At 41.2% G+C, this 20,092-nt stretch overlaps 1 protein-coding gene across 1 annotated transcript in view; it reads left to right on the top strand.

The window, feature by feature from the left end:
* The window catches only part of ITGA8 (integrin subunit alpha 8), a 194,117-nt gene extending 181,624 nt beyond the window's left edge, over positions 1–12,493 (top strand). Inside the window, exons 29-30 of the mRNA XM_002750061.6 lie at positions 7,076–7,198; positions 9,240–12,493. Of these exons, the coding sequence (XP_002750107.1) occupies positions 7,076–7,198; positions 9,240–9,326 (210 nt within the window). The 3' untranslated portion in view covers positions 9,327–12,493. The remainder of the gene's footprint in view (positions 1–7,075; positions 7,199–9,239) is intronic.
* The last annotated feature ends 7,599 nt before the right edge of the window (positions 12,494–20,092 follow it).

Below are 20,092 nucleotides of genomic sequence, written 5' to 3'. Positions count from 1 at the left end.
CATGGTGGTTTGGCATCCATTACCCCATTATCTACACTAGGTATTTCTCCTGATGCTATCCCTCCCCTAGCCCCCAACCCACCGACAGGTCCCAGTGTGTGGTGTTCCCCTCCCTGTGTCCATGTGTTCTCATTGTTCTCAGCAAACTGACACAAGAACAGAAAACCAAACACCACATGTTCTCACCCATAAGTGGGTGTTAAACAATGAAAACTTCTTTCCTAAAGCAATTGAAATATCTCATCACAAGCCCCCATGCTGAAAGTAAACCTTTAGTCCTAAATACATTTCATCTTCTGCCCTGAGTTCACTTTCTTGGTAAAATAATCTTATAATTACTTGGGTAATTCAGGCAATTGCACCATTGCATGAAATTATACAGAATGTTCTAGAACTATGCAGTCCAATATGGTAGCTACTAGGCACATGTCAATATTGAGTGCCTGGAATGTGGTTAGTGAAACTGAAGAACTTGTGATTTTATTTCATTTTCACACATTTTAATGTAAACTTAAAAGCTGAAGCAGTAGACAGTATTTCTTCCCATTAAACATAGTTGTATTGTTTTCATAGGACTACATTTCACTTTAACAATTTTTAAGCGCTGCAAGCGTGAAATGCACATTGGATTTTGGAGGCTTAGTAAAAAAAGGAATGTAAATTATATCAATTACATGTTGAAAGAGTAATAGTTTCATTATTAATAAATAATAGTTGATATTTAGGGTTAGAGAAAATAAAATACGTTATTAAAATTAACATCCACAGCTTCTTTTCAATCCTTCATTTTTTTGTTGGGCTTTTTTTTTTGAGATGGAGTTTTGCTCTTGTCATTCAGACTGGAGAGCAGTGGTGCAATCTCAGCTTACTGCAACCTCTGCTCCTGGGTTCAAGTGACTCTCCTGCCTCAGCCTCCCGAGTAGCTGGGAATACAGGCACGTGCCACAACGCCCAGCTAATTTTTGTATTTTTAGTAGAGACGGGGTTTCACCGTGTTAGCTAAGATGGTCTTGATCTCTCGACCTCGTGATCCACCCACCTCGGCCTCCCAAAGTGCTAGGATAACAGGCATGAGCCACTGCACCCCGCCAACCATTAGAAAATTTTATATTATGCTTGTGGCTTGCTTTTTATTTCTATTGGGCAGTGCTGATCAAAGGCAAGGTTATGGGTTTGAGCTGATAATACCTACAGAGCTTAGGAGAACATGGAGTGTTCAATAAATATTATTTGAAATGAGCCACGTGTGGTGATGAACTCCTGCAGTCCCAGCTACTCAAGAGGCTGAGGCGGGAGGATTGCTTGAGCCCAGAAGTTTCAGTGAGCTAGATCATGCTACTGCACTCTAGTTTAGGCAACAGAGTGAGACCCTGTCTCTAAAAATAAATAAATAATATTTGAAATGAATGAAAGATTCTTAGTATATGTCAGTGTTTTGTCATGAGAAACTCTAACCTTTGGGACTTATTTTTCCTCATTACTTATTATCCAATGGATAATTCAGTGTAAGCTTCCTGTAGGCTTGTGAAAATGAGCTATAAGACAAATATAGATATTACAAATAACAAAGTGTTGATATTTGTCAACATTTTCTTTCTTGCCGAGCTTTCCCCAAAAGTAGCCTGCAATCCCACAGCACTAGCACATACTTAAAGTAACTTTGGTCCTGTAAAGGTGATCTGTTAAGTACTCTTCTCTTAAGCTTGCCTGTGCAGTCAAATCTCTAGTTTATCTATAGGGAGCACGGAATGTAAAGAAAAGTTTTGCTTTACTGGTTTCTATCTGCACATGGATGCCCCATTGCCATTTACTGATTTAGAGACCTGAATGTCACATGACTCCCCATCATGCTATTCCCAGAAGGATCTTTCTTTCCGACATATATACATGACTTCTAATGATGTTGTGTTCAGAGGCAAGCACAAGATTGCCTGATTCAGCAAAATAGAACTGAATACTGAATCATTACAGTGCAGCAGAAAGAAATTCTTCAATTATTTGAATATTACCTTTGGCTCCTTGTCTAACTCTTTCCATTAAGAGTCAAATATCTCCTCTGCACTGGATGCCATAAGAAATGCTCTGGGTTGCTGTGTTGGTTTTCTGTATTTCTACTGTTCTTACTGTAGTGGCTTCTGGACTATTTTGCAAAAGCCTAGATACGTTTAGAAAAACACCAAGGGTGAAGGAAGGTCTCTGCAGCTGCGCTCATTTTAGATTGAGAAGATTGGGCAGCCTTCGTACAACATGGACGTCCTACAGGTAAAAGGACCAGGAAAGCAGAAAGCAGGCATGGCAGGAGAGTCACTCAGAGGTTGCCTTCTTTTAAGATTCTGTGTACTCCTTCCCTCTAACAAATTGCATGAATGAATTCTCTCTAATGATGACCTGTAGGAAATGTATATGACATACATACATCTTAAGTGTATATGACATGCATAATTCTAACATCAGAGAAAGGGTATGAAGTGGTTGTTTGTTTGTTTGAAGCACAGTCTTGCTCTGTCACCCAGACCGGAGTTCATTGGTGCAATCTTGGCTCACTGCAACCTCTGCCTCCCGGGTTCAGGTGATTCTCCTGTCTCTGCCTCCTGAGTAGCTGGGACTACAGGTATGCACCACACCTGGCTAATTTTTTTTTTTTTTTTTTTGTATTTTTTAGTAGAGACAGCGTTTTATCATGTTGGCCAGGCTGGTCTCGAACTCCTGATCTCAGGTGATCCACCCATCTCAGCCTCCCAAAGTGCTAGGATTACAGGCACAAGCCACTGCACCTGGCCTGAAGTGGTATTTTTTTAAACAAATTTAATGTTACCGGAAACAGACTGGCAACCGTTTTGATGATGAGAATTTCAGAATTTGGGAACTGAAAGATAATTTTCTAATTTGTGATCACTGCATGGGAATCATCTCCCCACAGACCTTTTAAAGACCTTGCTGTCAGGCTCTTTGGAAGCAAATGTAAATACAAAGCCAGTAGGTTCTGTAACTATCCCTATAAAGTTTTCCTCTGCTTCAAAAAACCCTAAGAAGCATGTCTTCATCAAATTCACATTTTCATTTTACTTTTTCATCACTGCTACCAAAAAAAAAAGAAAACTTCACATGTCTTTATTAGGTCTTTGTAAGTGACTTTCTCTGCTTATTTCTGGATAGGCCAGTTTTATAGATGGTACATCAAAACCTGCAATAACCAAGTGGCAAAGTCACCGAGCAAAGTATTCAGTGGGCATCCACTCAGCACATCCCATTTCTTTGTATTAAACTAACAATTAAAGAACCTATAGCAGCTATTTCAACTCCTTTAGCATGTTTTGTGTTTTCTCTAACCTAAAAAACTTGAACTCTTTTCTATTTTCTACACAAAATAGTAGGCGACAACTTAAGATATTAATTTTTTTTTTTGAGATGCAGGCTGGCTCTGTTGCCCAGGCTGGAATGAAGTTGCAAGATCTCTGCAACCTCTGCCTCCTGGGTTCAAATGATTCTCCTGCCTCAGCCTCCCAAGTACCTGGGACTACAGGCACCTGCCACCAGGCCCAGCTAATTTTTATTTTTAGTAGAGACAGGATTTCACCATGTTGGCCAGCCTGGTCTCAAAGTCCCGACCTCAGGTGATCACCCACCTTGGCCTCCCAAAGTGCTGGGATTATAGGCATGACCCACTGCTCCCGGGCTTGAGATATTAATTAGGTAAACCAGGAGAGGAAAGATTCATCACCTGTATCACCCTGAATTACCTATTAGAAAATTTTGGTGAGCTCTGACATATGCTCAAAATAGGGACTAAAACTATACTGTGTTCTCAGTGGACTTGGGGCTTATGAGGAAGTAACATTTACATGAAACCTTAGAATTTTCCATGGCTCCATATTTCTCTCTCCTGGGTCATTGTAATTGGCCTGTGAGTAGATGACCACTACTGCCCTTTCATTTCCAAAATTCTGGAATTCTCATTATCAAAACTGTGTGAGTCTGCTTCCAGGAATGTTATGCTCATCTTGAAATATCACTTCATGCCCATTCTCTGAGTACAGTAAAATGTTAGGATTCAGTAGTGACTTCATACATGTCATCAGATGTAATTAACTAAGGAAGGGTACACAAAGAGAAATAATCTTGTTCTTGATTTGCTCATGCAGCTGTATACATGCAAAGAATTATTTTCAATTGATACATAATTGTACATATTTGTGGAGTACACATGATATTTTGAAACACACGCACATAATATAGTGATCAAATCAGGGAATTTAGGATAGCTGTTGTCTCAAACATTTATTGTTTCTTTGTGTTGGGAACATTTCAAATCTCTTCTACCTATTTTGAAAGAGACAATAAATTATTGTTAATTAGAATCACCCTAATTGTTAATTAGAATTAGCTGGGTACTGTGCTATTGAATTACTGTGCTATTGAACATTATAATTTACACCTTCCACCTAACTTAACATTTGTCAGCCAACCTCTGTCTTTATGAAGCCCTCCCCACCCTTTCCCAGCTTTTGGTAACCAGCATTCTACTGTCTACCTCCTTGAGATCCACTTTTTTTAGCTCCCATGTATGAATGAGGATGTGTAATATTAGATCATTTCAGAATACATTACTTAGATTATTTCAGAATAAATTACTTAGGCTATAGCATCTTGGCGGCCATTGAAACCATGGCAAGTCCTTGAAACAGGTTTCTTCCACATATGAACCACGTGTCTCATCCTTAAACAGTGGCTAACAGGGTGTATGTAATGTCACCGTGGTGATGGACTGTCATACTTCACACTGATGTGTCAGATGAAATAAGGATAATGCTAGTAAGGAAAGTTAACAGGCAAAGAAAGAGAATATAATGAGTAGGTTGAAGCCAGCCTTTTTCTCATGAAGAACATCTAACATCCCTGGCACATTCCTGTCAAGGTGGAATGACTCCCTCCCTGTCTCACTCCTCTGTCAATTCCTTTATTAGTGTAGATATACATAACATTTGGGGTTGATGAATCAAGTGAATTGAGTCATCAGTGTCTGCTGCATGGGGGCCTCAGATCAAGAAGAAAGGAGCAATAAAAACCAAGACAAGCTGAGAAGAGCACCATCAGGATGCTCAACTCTAGTTAAGACAACAGAAGCGGCTGGTTGCAGTGGCTCATGCCTATAATCCCAGCACTTTGGGAGCCTGAGGAGGATGATCAATTGAGACCAGGAGTTCTACACCAGCCTGGCCAGAATGGTGATGCCCCATCTCTACTAAAAATTACAAAAAATAAAAAATTAGCTGGGTATGGTGGCATACGCCTATAATCCCAGCTACTGGGGAGGCTGAGGCACGAGAATTGCTTGAACCTGGGAGGTGGAAGTTGAAGTGAGCCAAGATCGCGCCATTGCACTCCAGCCTAGGCAACAGAGTGAGACTCCATCTCAAACAAACAAACAAACACATACACAAAAGAAGATAGAAGCAACAAAGTGAACATGGTTAGGGCTCAGTGCCAGGGTTCAGGCTGTGAAAACACCCATACATTTTCTGCCAGAGCAAATCTCAGAGCCGCCATCCTTAGTCATTAGTCTCAGCCTCTCCTGATGGGTGGATATAGAATGTGTCCTGGAGTTCTTGAGTGTGTTTCAGGATTGAAATCATGAACCTTTCAACCAACCCATTTAAAACTAGGTGCCCTTAGACTGAGTGGAGGCAATGCTTGCCACTCTGCTAAAAACAGATATGCCTATCTTAGTGAATTAACATCTGCATCTAAGAATAATTGATTGCTCTTTTCTTTGACAAAAAGGTTGTAGCAGCATGGCTGGGTCTCTCTTTGGGCATCTGCAGCTTCTTTGCTGTCTGGGCTCTGGAGGCACAAGCCTCCAACATAGGAGCAATAAAAGTGCTTCTGCTCACAGAGGGAGTGGTTCATAGATACTGAGCATGGAACCAGGTTGGGAAGGTCTCATTTTCCTCTAAGATCCCTTACAATACTGGGGGATGAAATGGGCTCCAGTCCCCATCTGATCTTTGTTTTTGTTTGTTTTGGTTGGGGGAGAAAGAGTCTCACTCTGTTGTGTAGGCTGGAGTGCAGTGGCACGATCTCGGCTCACTGGAACCTCTGCCTCCCAAGCTGGAGTGAGTGGCTTGATCTTGGCTCACTACAACCTCTGCCTCCCATGTTCAAACAATTCTTGTGCCTCAGCCTCCTAAGTACCGGGGATTACAGGTGTGTGTGACCATGCCCAGCTAATTTTTTGTATTTTTAATAGAGATGGAGTTTTGCCATGTTGCCAAGGCTGGTCTTGACTTCCTGAGCTCAAGCAATCCTCCTGCCTTTGTCTCCCAAAGTGCTAGGATTACAGGAATAAGTCACCACGCTGGCCTGATCTTTAAATTTAGGATGAAAGTCATCTCCAACACATCAGGACAATTAAACATTTGCTTTGCACACTGCAGGTACTTCCATAAAATACAAGATGCCTAGCCTCATGCTCTGGGATATTCTTCATTGACAGAGCACAGAATCTAGGGATAAAGAGACCTAGTATTGACACTAATTCATTGTGTGAATGAATTACTTAGCCCCTCTGGGAGTTAATTTTCTTATCTGTAAAATGAAGGGATTAGATGAGATGGTTTGTACCTTTCTTGCACATCCAAGGGTTCATGGTTGCTGACTTACCTTTCTCAGTGAGGCTAGCGGAGTTCTAAGGAGAAACATGGTAGACAGACTCATTCCGTTTTCTATTAAGTCTATTTTGACCATTGTTCCCATTAAAATGTCTGGTGCAAGTTAAGGCCATTCCTTTCCACCTTGTTGATTCCTGACCCAATCAATTCTATTCTAGGGTTTCCGTGGCTAGAAGTCACTCACCCACCAAGTATCTCTAATTAGACTTTCACAGGACTAGGCAGATCTTGGAACATGCTAGCTTTTAAGAGTTCATGTTCAAGTGCTACCTCTCAGATCTCCCCTAGATGATTCCAATTGTCATATGGATCTTTCAGATCAACTTCCAATATTGTATTGGTAGTTGCCATTTATTTCACCACACAGTGTCCCCATTAGAGCTCATTTTCTTTGTTTTCCATTTCAGATTAAGACATCAGTTATTTGGGCAACCCCGAATGTTTCCTTCTCAATCCCATTATGGGTAATAATACTAGCAATACTTCTTGGATTATTGGTTCTGGCCATTTTAACTTTAGCTTTATGGAAGGTAAGTGGATTTACTTTATTTTCCTTTCACACTAGAGGGGATATTGAGGGAATTGAGAGGGATATGGTTAGGGACTTTAAAAGACAATTGTGGAGGCTTTGTGGAAATTTTGAACAGTCTGAAGGCTATAAAGGAAAAATCATGTCTTGTTTGCTTTGGCATACTTAATGTTTGTGTAGCTGACATTTAAGATGACTGGGTGTGCTTAATGTTGCTTTCATCTTGAGATTTCTTGTAAATAAATATAGAGAGAGTTAGGCTGTATTAACTAAGACCTGTGATCTTCTTTCCAATATGCTTCAAGTGATAATATTCTAATGAAGACTTCTTTTTCTTGTTTAATTAACCAAGATCATAAGCTTTTTATTGACATGGCCCTATCATCAATCCTTTGAGATTTTTTTATAAGCACTCTACAGATGTAATTAATGACCTATAGGTCAATTCTGATTTTTCATTTCAACTATTAATGAGGCCAAAAAGATCATGCACGTTATAGAATGCTTGGAGTTGGTTTTTAACCTTGTCAATTAGTTCGTCTCCACTGGGAAGCCTGAAGTTAGTCTTTGATGTGTTTTACTGAGGTTTGTTCTAAAAGTCCACAAGAGGAATGAATTTCTGGCCCACCAACCTAAACAATTGCCAAGTTTCACGGAGCCTTCCATTCCAAAATGGAAATGATGTCCCAGTTACATGACTATGAGAGTAACCCCATCACATCGTTGATAACTACAGTGTGTTCCCTACAATCATAGTGCATTTTTATTTTGAAACAATATGCAGCATGACTAATAGACTTATAAACTGAGAAAACCTTGGCTTTAAGTTAAGGAATAGTGTTTCTGATCATTATCAGCTGTTAGTGCCATCCTACACTCATGTGGTCTAAGGCATATCTTTAGAATGGACTTTTGTATTGTTCTGTCACTCATAGTAACTGTATTTCCAGTGAATATAAAACACAGTCATGTGTGCCAATTGACAGAATATTCCAGTAGCTCTGGGAAAGACAGATATTTCGATGTCTATAAGCCAAACCCAGTTAATTGATTTCCAACATGAGAAACATAAGTAAGAATTGAGGTTCCAGGTTTCTAGGAAAAGATATAATTCAACTGGCAAAGTACTAATTTGACACTAAAGAGGAGGAAAATTCTAGAGTCACCCCTTCCTGAGTTTCTGACTAATCTTTGGAAAGTCACTAAGATTCTGTGCCTACCTGGCATTGAAATAAATGACAAATAGACTCTCCCTCTATATGTGCTCTATGTTCCACCAAGCACCAAGAGATATGCAGCCATCTCTTCACTTCTTCCTATAATCTACCCCAAAGCAGCCGGCAGTATACATTATACAATCTTGCTTTGCTGGTCAACAGTTAGTGCTTCTCCTCCACTAAGCATGTGGGAAATCCTTGGGACATATTGCTGTGATCTCAGAAAAATATCCAAGGTCCATAAATGGTTTGTATGAAAGAGGGACATCTGCTACTCCCACTACAGGGCGGGAGAAAAGGTGTTGAGTGCTCTGCCCTCCTGCTCACCTTGCCCTATGCAATAAATTCCTCTCTGCAAGAAACAAACACTCTGCTATCACCTCCTAATTGGGAGAAATGGGCTGATTATATGTGCAGAGCTCCAGGCTCCTTCAAAAATACATAAAGGGCTAGGTGCAGTGGCTCACGCCTATAATCCCAGAACTTTGGGAAGCCAAGGTGGGTGAATCACTTGAGGTCAGGAATTTGACACCAGCCTGGCCAACATGGCAAAACCCTGTCTCTCCTAAAAATACAAAAAGTAGCTAGGTGTGGTGGCGCATGCTTGTAATCCCAGCTACTTGGGAGTCTGAGGCAAGAGAATCGCTTGAACCCAGGAGGTGGGGGTTGCCGTGAGCTGAGATTGTACCACTGCACTCCACTCTGGGGGATAGAGAGCAAGACTCTGTTTCATACATACATACATGAATTGAAAATTCATTGAATGAGGGGTTTGACAGGTTCCCAGAATGACTTGATTTTTATAGTCCATCTTTCTCTTTGTAGTGTGGATTCTTTGACAGAGCCAGACCTCCTCAGGAGGACATGACTGATAGGGAACAGCTGACAAATGACAAGACCTCTGAGGCATGACAAGGAAAAAAAAGACCAAAGATCTCAAACACTGGTACTGTTCAAAGAAAAAGAAAGAACATGAGGGTTAAAAGTCAAGGCTTTCCTGTACCTGACAGTGACCTAGGAAATGGAGCAGACCCTGAAAACATCACCTCATCTATACCACACTTTGGAGAAATTATCATGGGTGCCCCATGAGCAGGTTGGAAAAGGAATCACCAACACTGGAGAAGCCATCAGCAATTGTGGAAGATCTCTTTTGCTTTAATCGTTCTGTATTTGGCAGACACTTTGAAATGGGTATGGGCACGTAAGTTGCAGTCCAGATCAATCCAACTTAAGTTGCAGAGATGAAATGTCTGAATCACTATAGAATTTAGAAGGTGAACTAAGGTGAAATGACTGAATTACTATAGAACTTAGAACCAAGACCAAACTCTCCAACACTACTGTATCCAATGGAACATTTGACACCTCCCTATGGAAAAGAAACATTTCTAATGACATTATGGCTCAGGGAGATAAGCAATATGTTGTTGGTACTGTGAAAGTACTTTTGAAATGACAAAAATAATCTTGTGAGTGAGAGTTACAGTTTATTTATTTATTTTCCATGTCTCTAGGTTGAGAATCTGGTCATCTAGAGGATTTGGAAATTAAGATTTGGTTAGCTGGTTTTCAAAATCACTCACTGAGTTTCCTCCTAAGAACCACTGTGTGCAGATAACTCATTTAGCAGAGCTTCTTCAGAATTTAGGCAGTGCTAAGGAAAGGAAGATTGACATTAGGAATCAGTTCTATTTAATACCTTGCTGCCTTCAATCTGAAACTCCATTCACTCACATTACCCAGGGACTCACATCTGCTTAATGTAGCTTTGCAAGATGTTGCATTTATATTTCCTTGTATATCTTTCCATTAACTTAGTTAATACATGAATTTCAAGGTACTCTCTATCCTTTGGAGTGTTTAAAAGTAACGAATGGTAAAATGTCTAGAGCTCATTAATTAAAAAGCAATTTAACAATATGGGTAAATCTTATTTTTAGTATCTATAAGAAATAACATTTCTTATAGATATTTAGTTTGGGGATTAAATACCTATTTCTCCTGCTATGCCTTGTACTTGTATATACAGAGAAAGCATGTTGAACATAACTTAGACGAACATATAAAATTATACAGGTATGAGCCAAACTGGGGAAAATGATTCCTAAAGATTTTACTTAAAATTGCTGATTCCAACTTTACTACTTACTATTACGGCTAATCTTTATAGTGCATAACTTTGGAGAATAATCTTTTATTTAAGCTATTTTCCCATCATCTTGAATTTAACCATCACAAATTCTTTATGTTTAAAACTCTTGTAAATAATTCATAATCGTGTAATATCATTTTTGATGTAAAATTGACCAGCCAAATTTATAGTCTGCACAATCTTGTATCCTTTTTGTAATAATGAGAAATTACTATGAAGAAATACTGAACGAATTTTTATGTGCAATATTTCATAGACCTATGTATCTGAAGCATGTTTACACTGGCGTTAGTTATTTTTTAAAATTAATTTCCTAAATGTTAAGTATGATAGAACAAGCTGACCCAAATCCTTTAGTTTACAAAGCTGTTGGAAAAATTTGTGTCCTGATTTCAACAATCACGCTTTATTTGAAGGATGAGCCAAGCTAACAGACATTAAATTTTATGTCATGCCATAACCTGGAGCAGAGCCATTTGGCCACAGCTGCAGAACTTCACTGAGGAGCAAATCAAAGGCACATGGGGAAGCATGCTGTTACAGTTCATGCTCTTCCTGCCTGTGAATTGAATACTGTCCTGGTAGCAGCTTTGGGTCTGTCAGGAGCTCAAGGCTGGTCTGTGTGGCTATGGATGAGCACTGAACTTGCCTCAAAGAATTTAAGGGGTCCACAGCAGCCTCTGGTGGTCTTTGGTGTTAGTCCTCCAGGTAGAGCCAGTGTTACAAATAGGTGGCTTTCTATAGGATATGATGTGAGTGATGCCAGACAGCTCTCTCTGCCCCCAGATAATGCCCTAACTCTGGTGATCCTGGCTCATCTGGGACCAGTAGTGATTAGCTCCTCGGATTTGAGGTCCTAAAAAGGTCCCTGAAAAAAATGCACCCCTTGTCTTTAAGCCAATATTTGTGAAGGAAATGAGAACTCTTAGGGCTACATAAACAGAGTCCTGTTGAGATAGTTTATGCCTCTTCTGGAAGGAACTAGAGACAGCAGGAGGAAGACTGAGACACAGAACAAAGCAAGGCATGAGGGCTCCAAGGGAACTGCACCATCCCAGAGTCTCAGCCAAGATGGTCGCTTCTTGGAGAGACAGGCACCTTCCACCGGCGCACAGGCACTGCTGCCTATGGGAATTGCAGAGGGCCATTACTCACATGCAGATGCACACAGTGGCCCTCTGCCCCTTAGAATATGGAAGCAAAGGCCGGGCACAGTGGCTCATGCCTGTAATCCCAGCACTTTGGGAGGCCAAGGTGGGTGGATCACCTGAGGTCAGGAGTTTGAGACCTGCCTGGCCAACATGGTGAAACCCCATCTCTCCAAAAATACAAAATTAGCCAGGTATGGTGGCAGGCACCTGTAATCCTAGCTACTCCAGAGGCTGCAGCAGGGAGAATCACTTGAACCTGAGAGGCAGAGGTTGCAGTAAGCTGAGATCGCATTATTGCACTCCAGCCTGGGCAACAGAGCAAGACTCTGCCTCAAAGGAAAAAAAAAAGAATATGGAAGCAAATGGAGGAAGGAAGGAAACTGAGGTCCGCTGAACCTTCCAGCAATCAGTTCTGTCCAGAGAAGACACTGACAACGCACTGAGTGTATCTGCTTCTAGTTAGAGCATTGCCGATTACTTTCATAATTCATAAAATGCTGTGCTCCTCTTAAGGTCTATCTGTATTTCTCTTCAAATAATTCCCTTTTTGAATTCTTGCAGCTGGGTTTTAAAACACAAGAATAGGGGCAAATTAAGTTTTATAAACTTGGAGATTTTTATACAGTAAATTAAAAAATAACATGTACTAGTCACCACTGAAACTCCATTCTTAGAACTCAACTCTTGTTTTATTTAAATATGTGTGTAGATATCTGTGAAGATTTTCATGTACCTATTTACCCTGTCACTAATAAAATTAAAAATGAAAGACATGATGGCATACTTACGGTTTATTTCATGTGACAGAAGCTTCCCTGTCTTGGCCAGACATCAGAGGTTTCTGTCTCTACACCTTAGTTCCTTACTAGAAAAACATTTAACACTGGGAGAAATTTAATAGAGCAAAAATGCAGTGCGCCTTGGGAAGACGAAAATCTTCTACTTAGATTTCAGTGATGCTTGTATTAAACTCCATGAGTATAGTAAACATTATTAAAGTGTGTATTTTAAATGAGCACGGTTAAGGTATGAGAATTACAGCTCAATAAAGACATTAAGAATTTTTAAGTACCTTCTAGTACCTCCACCCTTATCCAAGTGATTTCTCCACTGTAGATATATCTTAGCTCCTTTACAAAGCCTTCCCGTCATCTTTGCCTAACTGTCCTCGAATAGCGTTTTGTAAATTTCTATAATTTTCCATTTGTTCCCATGGCCACCTTCCAGTTGACTGACCCTCACTGAGAGCAGAAACCATATTGCTTCCTCAGTATGTTTCCTATACCTGGCACTAACACCTGTTATATAATCAGTGATCAAAATAATTGCTAGAATGAACGCATGAATACACATACACACATAGTCATAATCACGGTGAACATGTGCTTTTATCATTCCCTTTCATTACTAAGCACCAGCCACAGAGAAATATGTGTACATCTTCCTTGTTACAATGTTTGTACCAGGGGGTTATAATAGTTAATGTTCTATTCGGTTAGTGAACTATGGTTCATTTAGCCATCCCCCTCTTAATGGGAATAGCTATTCACAGCTTCTTATATTAAGAACAGCATTAAAAGTCCAGCACAGTGGCTCAGGCCTTAATCCCAGTGCTTTGGGAGGCCAAGGCAGGCAGATCACTTGAGTCCAGGAGTTTGAAACTAGCCTGGGCAACATGGCAAAATCCCATCTCTACAAAAAAATTACAAAACATCAGTAAGGCATGGTGGTACGTGCCTGTATTCCCAGCTACTCAGGAGGCTGAGGTGGGAAGATAGCTTGAGACCAGGAGGTTGAGGTTGCAGTGAGCTGCACTGCAGCCCGGCTTGGGTGACAGTGGGGGAGGAGGAGGAGGAAGAGAAGAAGAACGAGGAAGAGGAGGGAGAAAAGGAAGAGGAGGGAAAGGAGGAGGGGGAAGAGGAGAAGGAGGAGGAAGGGGGTAAGAAGGAGGAGAGGAGGAAAAAAGGAAGAGGAGGGAGGAGGAGAGGAAGGGGGAAGAAGAAGGAGGAGGAGGAGAGGAGGAACAAGAAGAGGAAGAGGAGAAGGACGAGGAAGGGGGAAGAAGGAGGAAGGGGGGAAGAAGGAGGAAGGGGGAAGAAGGAGGAAGGGGGGAAGAAGGAGGAGGAGAGGAGGAACAAGAAGAGGAAGAGGAGGGAAGAGGAGAAGGAGGAGGAAGGGGGAAGGAGGAAGGGGGGAAGAAGGAGGAAGGGGGAAGAAGGAGGAGGAGAGGAGGAACAAGAAGAGGAAGAGGAGGGAAGAGAAGAAGGAGGAGGAAGGTGGGAAGAAGAACAAGGAGGAGAAGAGGAACAGGAAGAAGAGGAAGAGGAGGGAGGAAAAGGAGAGAGGAGCATTAAATTGAATACTTTCATATTTACATACTTAGGGTTTCTTTTTTATTTCAATGAATGAATTTCTCAAGAATGAGATTGCTTGGTCAAAGTATATGAAGAGTTTTGTAGCTCTCAATAACGTGTTGCTCTTAAAAGGACTGAGTTAATTTGCATTAACCTAAATGTACCATTTCCTTCCTAATTCTGTCAGCATGGTTTAAATAGTTTGGTAATTGTTTTGAAATGTTCCATTATGTTAATATATATCTTATTACAATTTAGTAAATTTAATGTACACATTTAATTTTGAGTTCTAATATCTGTCAGCTACTCAATACAAACCAATTTATTGCTCATAACTCATAAGATATTTATTTTTTTTATTTTTATTTTTTTTTTAATTTTTTATTGGATTATAGGTTTTGGGGTACATGAGCAGAGCATGCAAGACAGTTGCGTAGGTACACACATGGCAGTGTGCTTTGCTTTTCTTCTCCCCTTCACCCACATTTGGCATTTCTCCCCAGGCTATCCCTCCCCACCTCCCCCTCCCACTGGCCCTCCCCTTTTCCCCTCAATAGTCCCCAGTGTTTAGTACTCCCCTTTCTGTGTCCATGTGTTCTCATTTTTCATCACCCACCTAACTCATAAGATATTTAAATACTTGCCACTTCTCTGGCATTCATGAATCCCAGTGAGAACAACTTATCTGAGTGCTTTCCCTGTCACCCACAGCAAACGGTAAGATCACTCCTTCACTTTGTATTATATACCACTCAAACTTCAAAACCCACACCTGGCTAGGCACAGTGGCTCACACCTGTAATCCCAACACTTTGGGAGACTGAGGCAAGAGGATTGCTTAGGTCATGAGTTTGGATTGCTTGAGGCCATGAGAGGACTGCTTGAGGCCATGAGCCTGGGCAAAATTATGAGACCCTATCTCTACCAGAAAAACAAAACAAAACAAAAAAAACATTAAAAATTAGCCAAGTGTAGTGGTGCATAGCTGTAGTCCCAGCTACTCAGGAGGCCCAGGTAGGAGGATTGCTTGAGCCCAGGAGTTTAAGGCTGCAGTGAGCTACGATCACTCCGCTCTCGACTCACTGCAACCTCTGCCTCCCAGGTCTAAGTGATTCTTTTGTCTCAGCCTCCAGAGTAGCTGGGAATCCGGGCACATGCCACCATGCCCAGCTAATTTTTTGTACTTTTAGCAGAGACAGGGTTTCACCATGTTGGTCAGGATGCTCTCAAACTCCTGGCCTCAAGTGATCCACCCGCCTTGGCCTCCCAAAGTGCTGGAATTACAGACATGAGCCACCACGCCTGGCCTGATGCCGAAGGGCAAAGCACTCAACCAGTATAAAGTAGCCTGTGTGGAGCAAGACTTGCATGAGACATACATGAGAAGGCGCCATCTTGGCCAGTCCCACTGGTTAAAGCCTGCACATATTCATCATAAAGAAGAAGAGGAACTCCTATGAGGTCTTTCATAGTAGTCAAATGCTCTGTAGCTGGACAAACGAGGTGGGAGCTCAGTCTTCTCAATGAATTCTGTTTATCTCTTTGCCACTTCCCATCATTTTATATATAGAAGCTTAACTGTGGCAGTACTTCCTAAATGTTGAGTTGAGATTTGGGTGCCTAGACTGGGCAAATGAGATAAGGATCACTCCTTGCAGAATTCTAACAAGGTAGAATACTCTTGTGGATTGCACACTTCCTCTGAAAATGTTGCACCATCCTCACAGGTTACCAGTAGAGAAAATAACATTCATTCTGGTGCCCGAAAGAAGATCTAGAACATGAAAACCTTTGGTTGATGTCCATGAATGCTAGGACAGTAGCTCCCTAGGGTCTAATCTTCTTTTCCCCAAATATAGCAGATTTTCTCCTCTAGCACTCTGATTACATTAAAATGTTGATTTCTTTAGCATGAGATGTTTAAAGCATTGGAACTTTAGGCTCATTTTGGGAACCAAGTAAAACGATAATTCCCCCAGTGATGCATAAGTCAATGGCATATTCAGGATGGCCAGTGTGTGTTAGGTATAAGTCTGCTTGCCATTTTAAACCCTCCCAACCCCACAAATACCATCTGCCTTTGGGATTGTTTATGAGCAAGTTCTTCATTATTTGTGATTATTGGCCAAAATCCATATAGAAATGTATCCTGATACCAGGGCCTCCTGACAATAAAAAGTCTGGGATTTAATTTTTTCTTTTTTCTTTTTTTTTTTTTTGAGATGGAGTCTTCCTCTGTTGCCTAGGCTGGAGTGCAGTGGTGCACATGATCTTGGCTCACTGCAACTGCCGCCTCCCTCGTTCAAGTGATTCTCCTGCCTCAGCCCCCTTAGTGGCTGGGATTACAGGCACCCACAACCAAACCTGGCTAATTTTTGTATCCTATGAGAGATGGGGTTTCACCATGTTGGCCAGGCTGGTCTTGAACTCCTGACCTCAAATGATCCACCCACCTCAGCCTCCCAAAGTGATGGGATTACAGGCATGAGCCACTGTGCCCAACAGGATTTAACTTCTTTTGGTGCCATGATATGACACAGTAGAAATCGTTCCTCATCTCTCCATGCTGTGGCTTATTTGGATTGTGCATTGTGTTGTAGAAACAACTAAGTCATTAGCAAATTGTCCTGTTAACCAACCTTTAGGTTGGATTGATTTTTTAAGAAGTAACAGTGGACTCTCCTGGATTTAATGTTTTGTATTTCCACTTTCATTCACTTCATTGATTGTAAGGTACATGTGTAACTACAATTTTTATTTCTACGAGGATTTTTAATTTTTTTAAACTCCGTCATTTTCTTCTGTATTAGTTTTCTAGGGCTACAAGTTCCACAAACTGGATGGCTTGAAACAAGAGGAATTTATTGTTTCACAGTTCTGGAAACCAGATGTCCAAAATCAAGGTGTTGGGAGAGCTGTGTTCTCTCTGAAGGCATTAGGGAAGCACCTGTTTCTAGGCATCTCTCCTAGCTTCTGGGAGTCTCCCGTGTTCCTTGACTTGTAAATGCAGCACATGGATACTCCCTCATCACATGGTGTTCCCACGTGTCCTCACATCGTCTTCCCTCTTGTAGACCTGGGTCCATGTTTTCACATTTTATAAGAACATATAAATCATATTAAATTATGGTCAGCTCTAAATTTTCTCATTTTGACTTGATTACTTCTATAAAGACCCCCTTTTCCAAATGAGGTCCCATTCTGGGATACCAGAAGGTAGGACTTCAACGTATCTTTTGGAGGAGACACAACTCAACTCATAACATCCCCCTTCAAAAGTGTCTGTTCTAGGCTGCACATGGTGACTCCCACCTATACTCCCAGAGCTTTGGGAGGCTGAGCTGGCAGGATCACCTGAGCCCAGGAGTTTGAGGCTGCAGTGAGCTATGATTGCACCACTGCACTCCAGTCTGGGAAATCGAGCAAGACCCTGTTTCTAATAATAATAAAAATTTCTAAGCATGTGAATTAAGGATAGGCTGAAGATTTTAAAGAGGATATCTTTGTATCAGTCTTTTGATTTCTGCTCACCCAGGTAATATGCTTGTATTACAGACTGCATAATAGATTTATACATATTTATGTTTTCCCTTCACTTACTGCCTCTATGCACATATTACAAGATGAAGACAATTGCACTTTTCATATAGTTTACTCATCTTTGCCTGGCTTTGCAATTTCTTACCACTAGCAACCATATTCTCTTTCTCCACTCTTCTTGTCCCTTGAAATAATCATTTTATTCTCATGGGCAATAGGCATAAATCTGAGTTTTATGATATAAATGAGTAGATTCCTCGCTGGTTAGAACCCAAAGGGAGCTGACTGCTGAGTTGGTGGGAAGCAGGGGGGAGGCCCCTGTACTGGGGCTGCAGGGCTTCGTCCCCAGCCCACTATTAACACAGAGAAGACAGCGTTTACATCTACAGTGATCCAGAGCTGAGAAAAACAGTTGCCACAGTGGGTGACAGCATGAAGAAAATAAAGATAATGAACATTCTCTGGGCACATATATGTGGCACTGGGCCACACACTTGTGGTAGAAGTGAATTTACCGAACATAAGTAGGCAGGGCCCTTGGTGCCACAGTTGGGAATGAACTGTACCTGCCTACAGACATCACCTGCTGACATCACAATTGGCCTGCATGTCCCCTAAGCTAGCCTGTTCTCTTGCTTCCACCTACCTATCTGCTCTTTGCACCACCTTCTTTCCAAGTATTTATTGGGGAATTTCCATTGATTTATATGTAGAGTGGCTCCAGCTCCAGGTGAAGGGTACTAAATATATTCCTTTGGCCAGTGGCCTCTCACCCCGCACTCAGGTTAAGGAGTCTCTCTGGGCCCAGGAGCCCCAGGCATCAGTGATATTGGCTGCATTTCATCATTGAGAGAAAAACAACAAAAATAGGAGATGCCTCAACCACACCACGCAGGGAATAGCTGAGTCACCTGGGGTTGATTAAACTGGAGAGGAGACTGTCTGGGGGAAACACTGACCCCCAAGTCCCTAACAGACTATTCTGAGGAAGATGAAGTAAAGTAGGAAGGAGTTGAGGATGGAATCATAAAAACAACATAAAACAACATAAAAACAACAGCAATAAGAATGAAAATGCATTAGGTATCCACTCTGTATGAAGCCCTCCACTATGTAATTTATGTGCATTTTCCATTTAATCCTCAACACAACCATATGAGACAGATACTATCCAAGAAAAATTTATTCTGACACTTAGTAAGATGGTAAGGCAGACCACTCAGGACCATCGGCATGAGTGTAGGGGCCACGACAATGGGGTTTTGCAGTAGGCAAAAATACTGGGCTGAACTTTGAATACAGCAAGAAAAAGTGGGGATTATAGGCAAGGAGCAGGGTGGAGGGTGGGGGTTGGTGGATGGAAAATCACAAAGAGGAAACATCAGAGGTCAGGCAATTCTGGCTAAGGCTGAGGCAGACTAAGGTAATCAGATATCAGCTGAGGCATAGAGGAGGAATTTGGTCAGATGTGAAGGTTGGGAGTTCTTTCCAAATGGACTTAGGATTCTTGCTAAAACAGGACACTACAAGGACAAAGATGAAAGCCCAGGTTTGGCTCTGGTCAAGGAGAGAGCTCAGAAAAGCCTGACAAAAGTTTGGCCAAGGAAAGAATTTTTGCCAATATGGAATTGATCCCTGTTTTGCTGCTGAATCACAGGCTAGACAGAGTACGTGGCTTACTTTGCTGGTTTGCCCCATAGCAAATGGCAGAACTGACATTCAAATCTAGGTCTGCCTAATTCCAGAGACCAGGATCCTATAACTTGCCGTTAGTAACAAATATGGAGAATTCCTACTGGATTTATGTTGAAAGCAGAGGAGGAACCATTTAAAATAATGAGGTTGAAATGGTTTGCCATGACCTCAATGATCCCTTTTAAATTCTCTTAGAATCAGAGAATAAAAGGAGCTAACATCTGCAAAGGGCTGCTAGATACAGAAGTATAAAGCTGAATCCTTCCTTTATTTTACAAAGAGTTGGGAATGAGAACCACGGACATTTTGCCCTCTTCTACTTTCAGAATTCTATTTAGATTCATGCATACAATTAAACATTCTCAACTTTCTTTGACACCTAAAAATTTTGGTATACGATAATATGGTTTGGCTGTGTTCCCACCCAAATCTAATCTTGAATTGTAGCTCCCATAACTCCCATATGTTATGGGAGGGGCCTCATGGGAGGCAGGTCTTTCCCCTGTTATTTCCCCTGTGATAGCGAGTGAGTCTCATGAGATCTGAAAGTTTTATAAAGGAGAGTTAGGAGAAATTTGTTCTTCTAATTCTACACACAGCATCTTCATTAAAAAGATGTGTATAGCATTTCAATATCACATAAACCTGAATTTATGTGATAAATGGAGAGGGGGAGAAAATAATCATCCTTTCTGGCTTGAAAACTTTCTTCAAAGAAAGAAAGGTGATGGTGTGGCTTTGCCTGATGTGGGATGTGAAGCCATCTTGGGACAGACAGCATTT

Source organism: Callithrix jacchus, chromosome 7 (genome assembly GCF_049354715.1).
Source record: "Callithrix jacchus isolate 240 chromosome 7, calJac240_pri, whole genome shotgun sequence".
Classification (NCBI taxonomy): Eukaryota; Metazoa; Chordata; class Mammalia; order Primates; family Cebidae; genus Callithrix; species Callithrix jacchus.
This window is presented reverse-complemented; position numbering and strand designations above follow the sequence as displayed.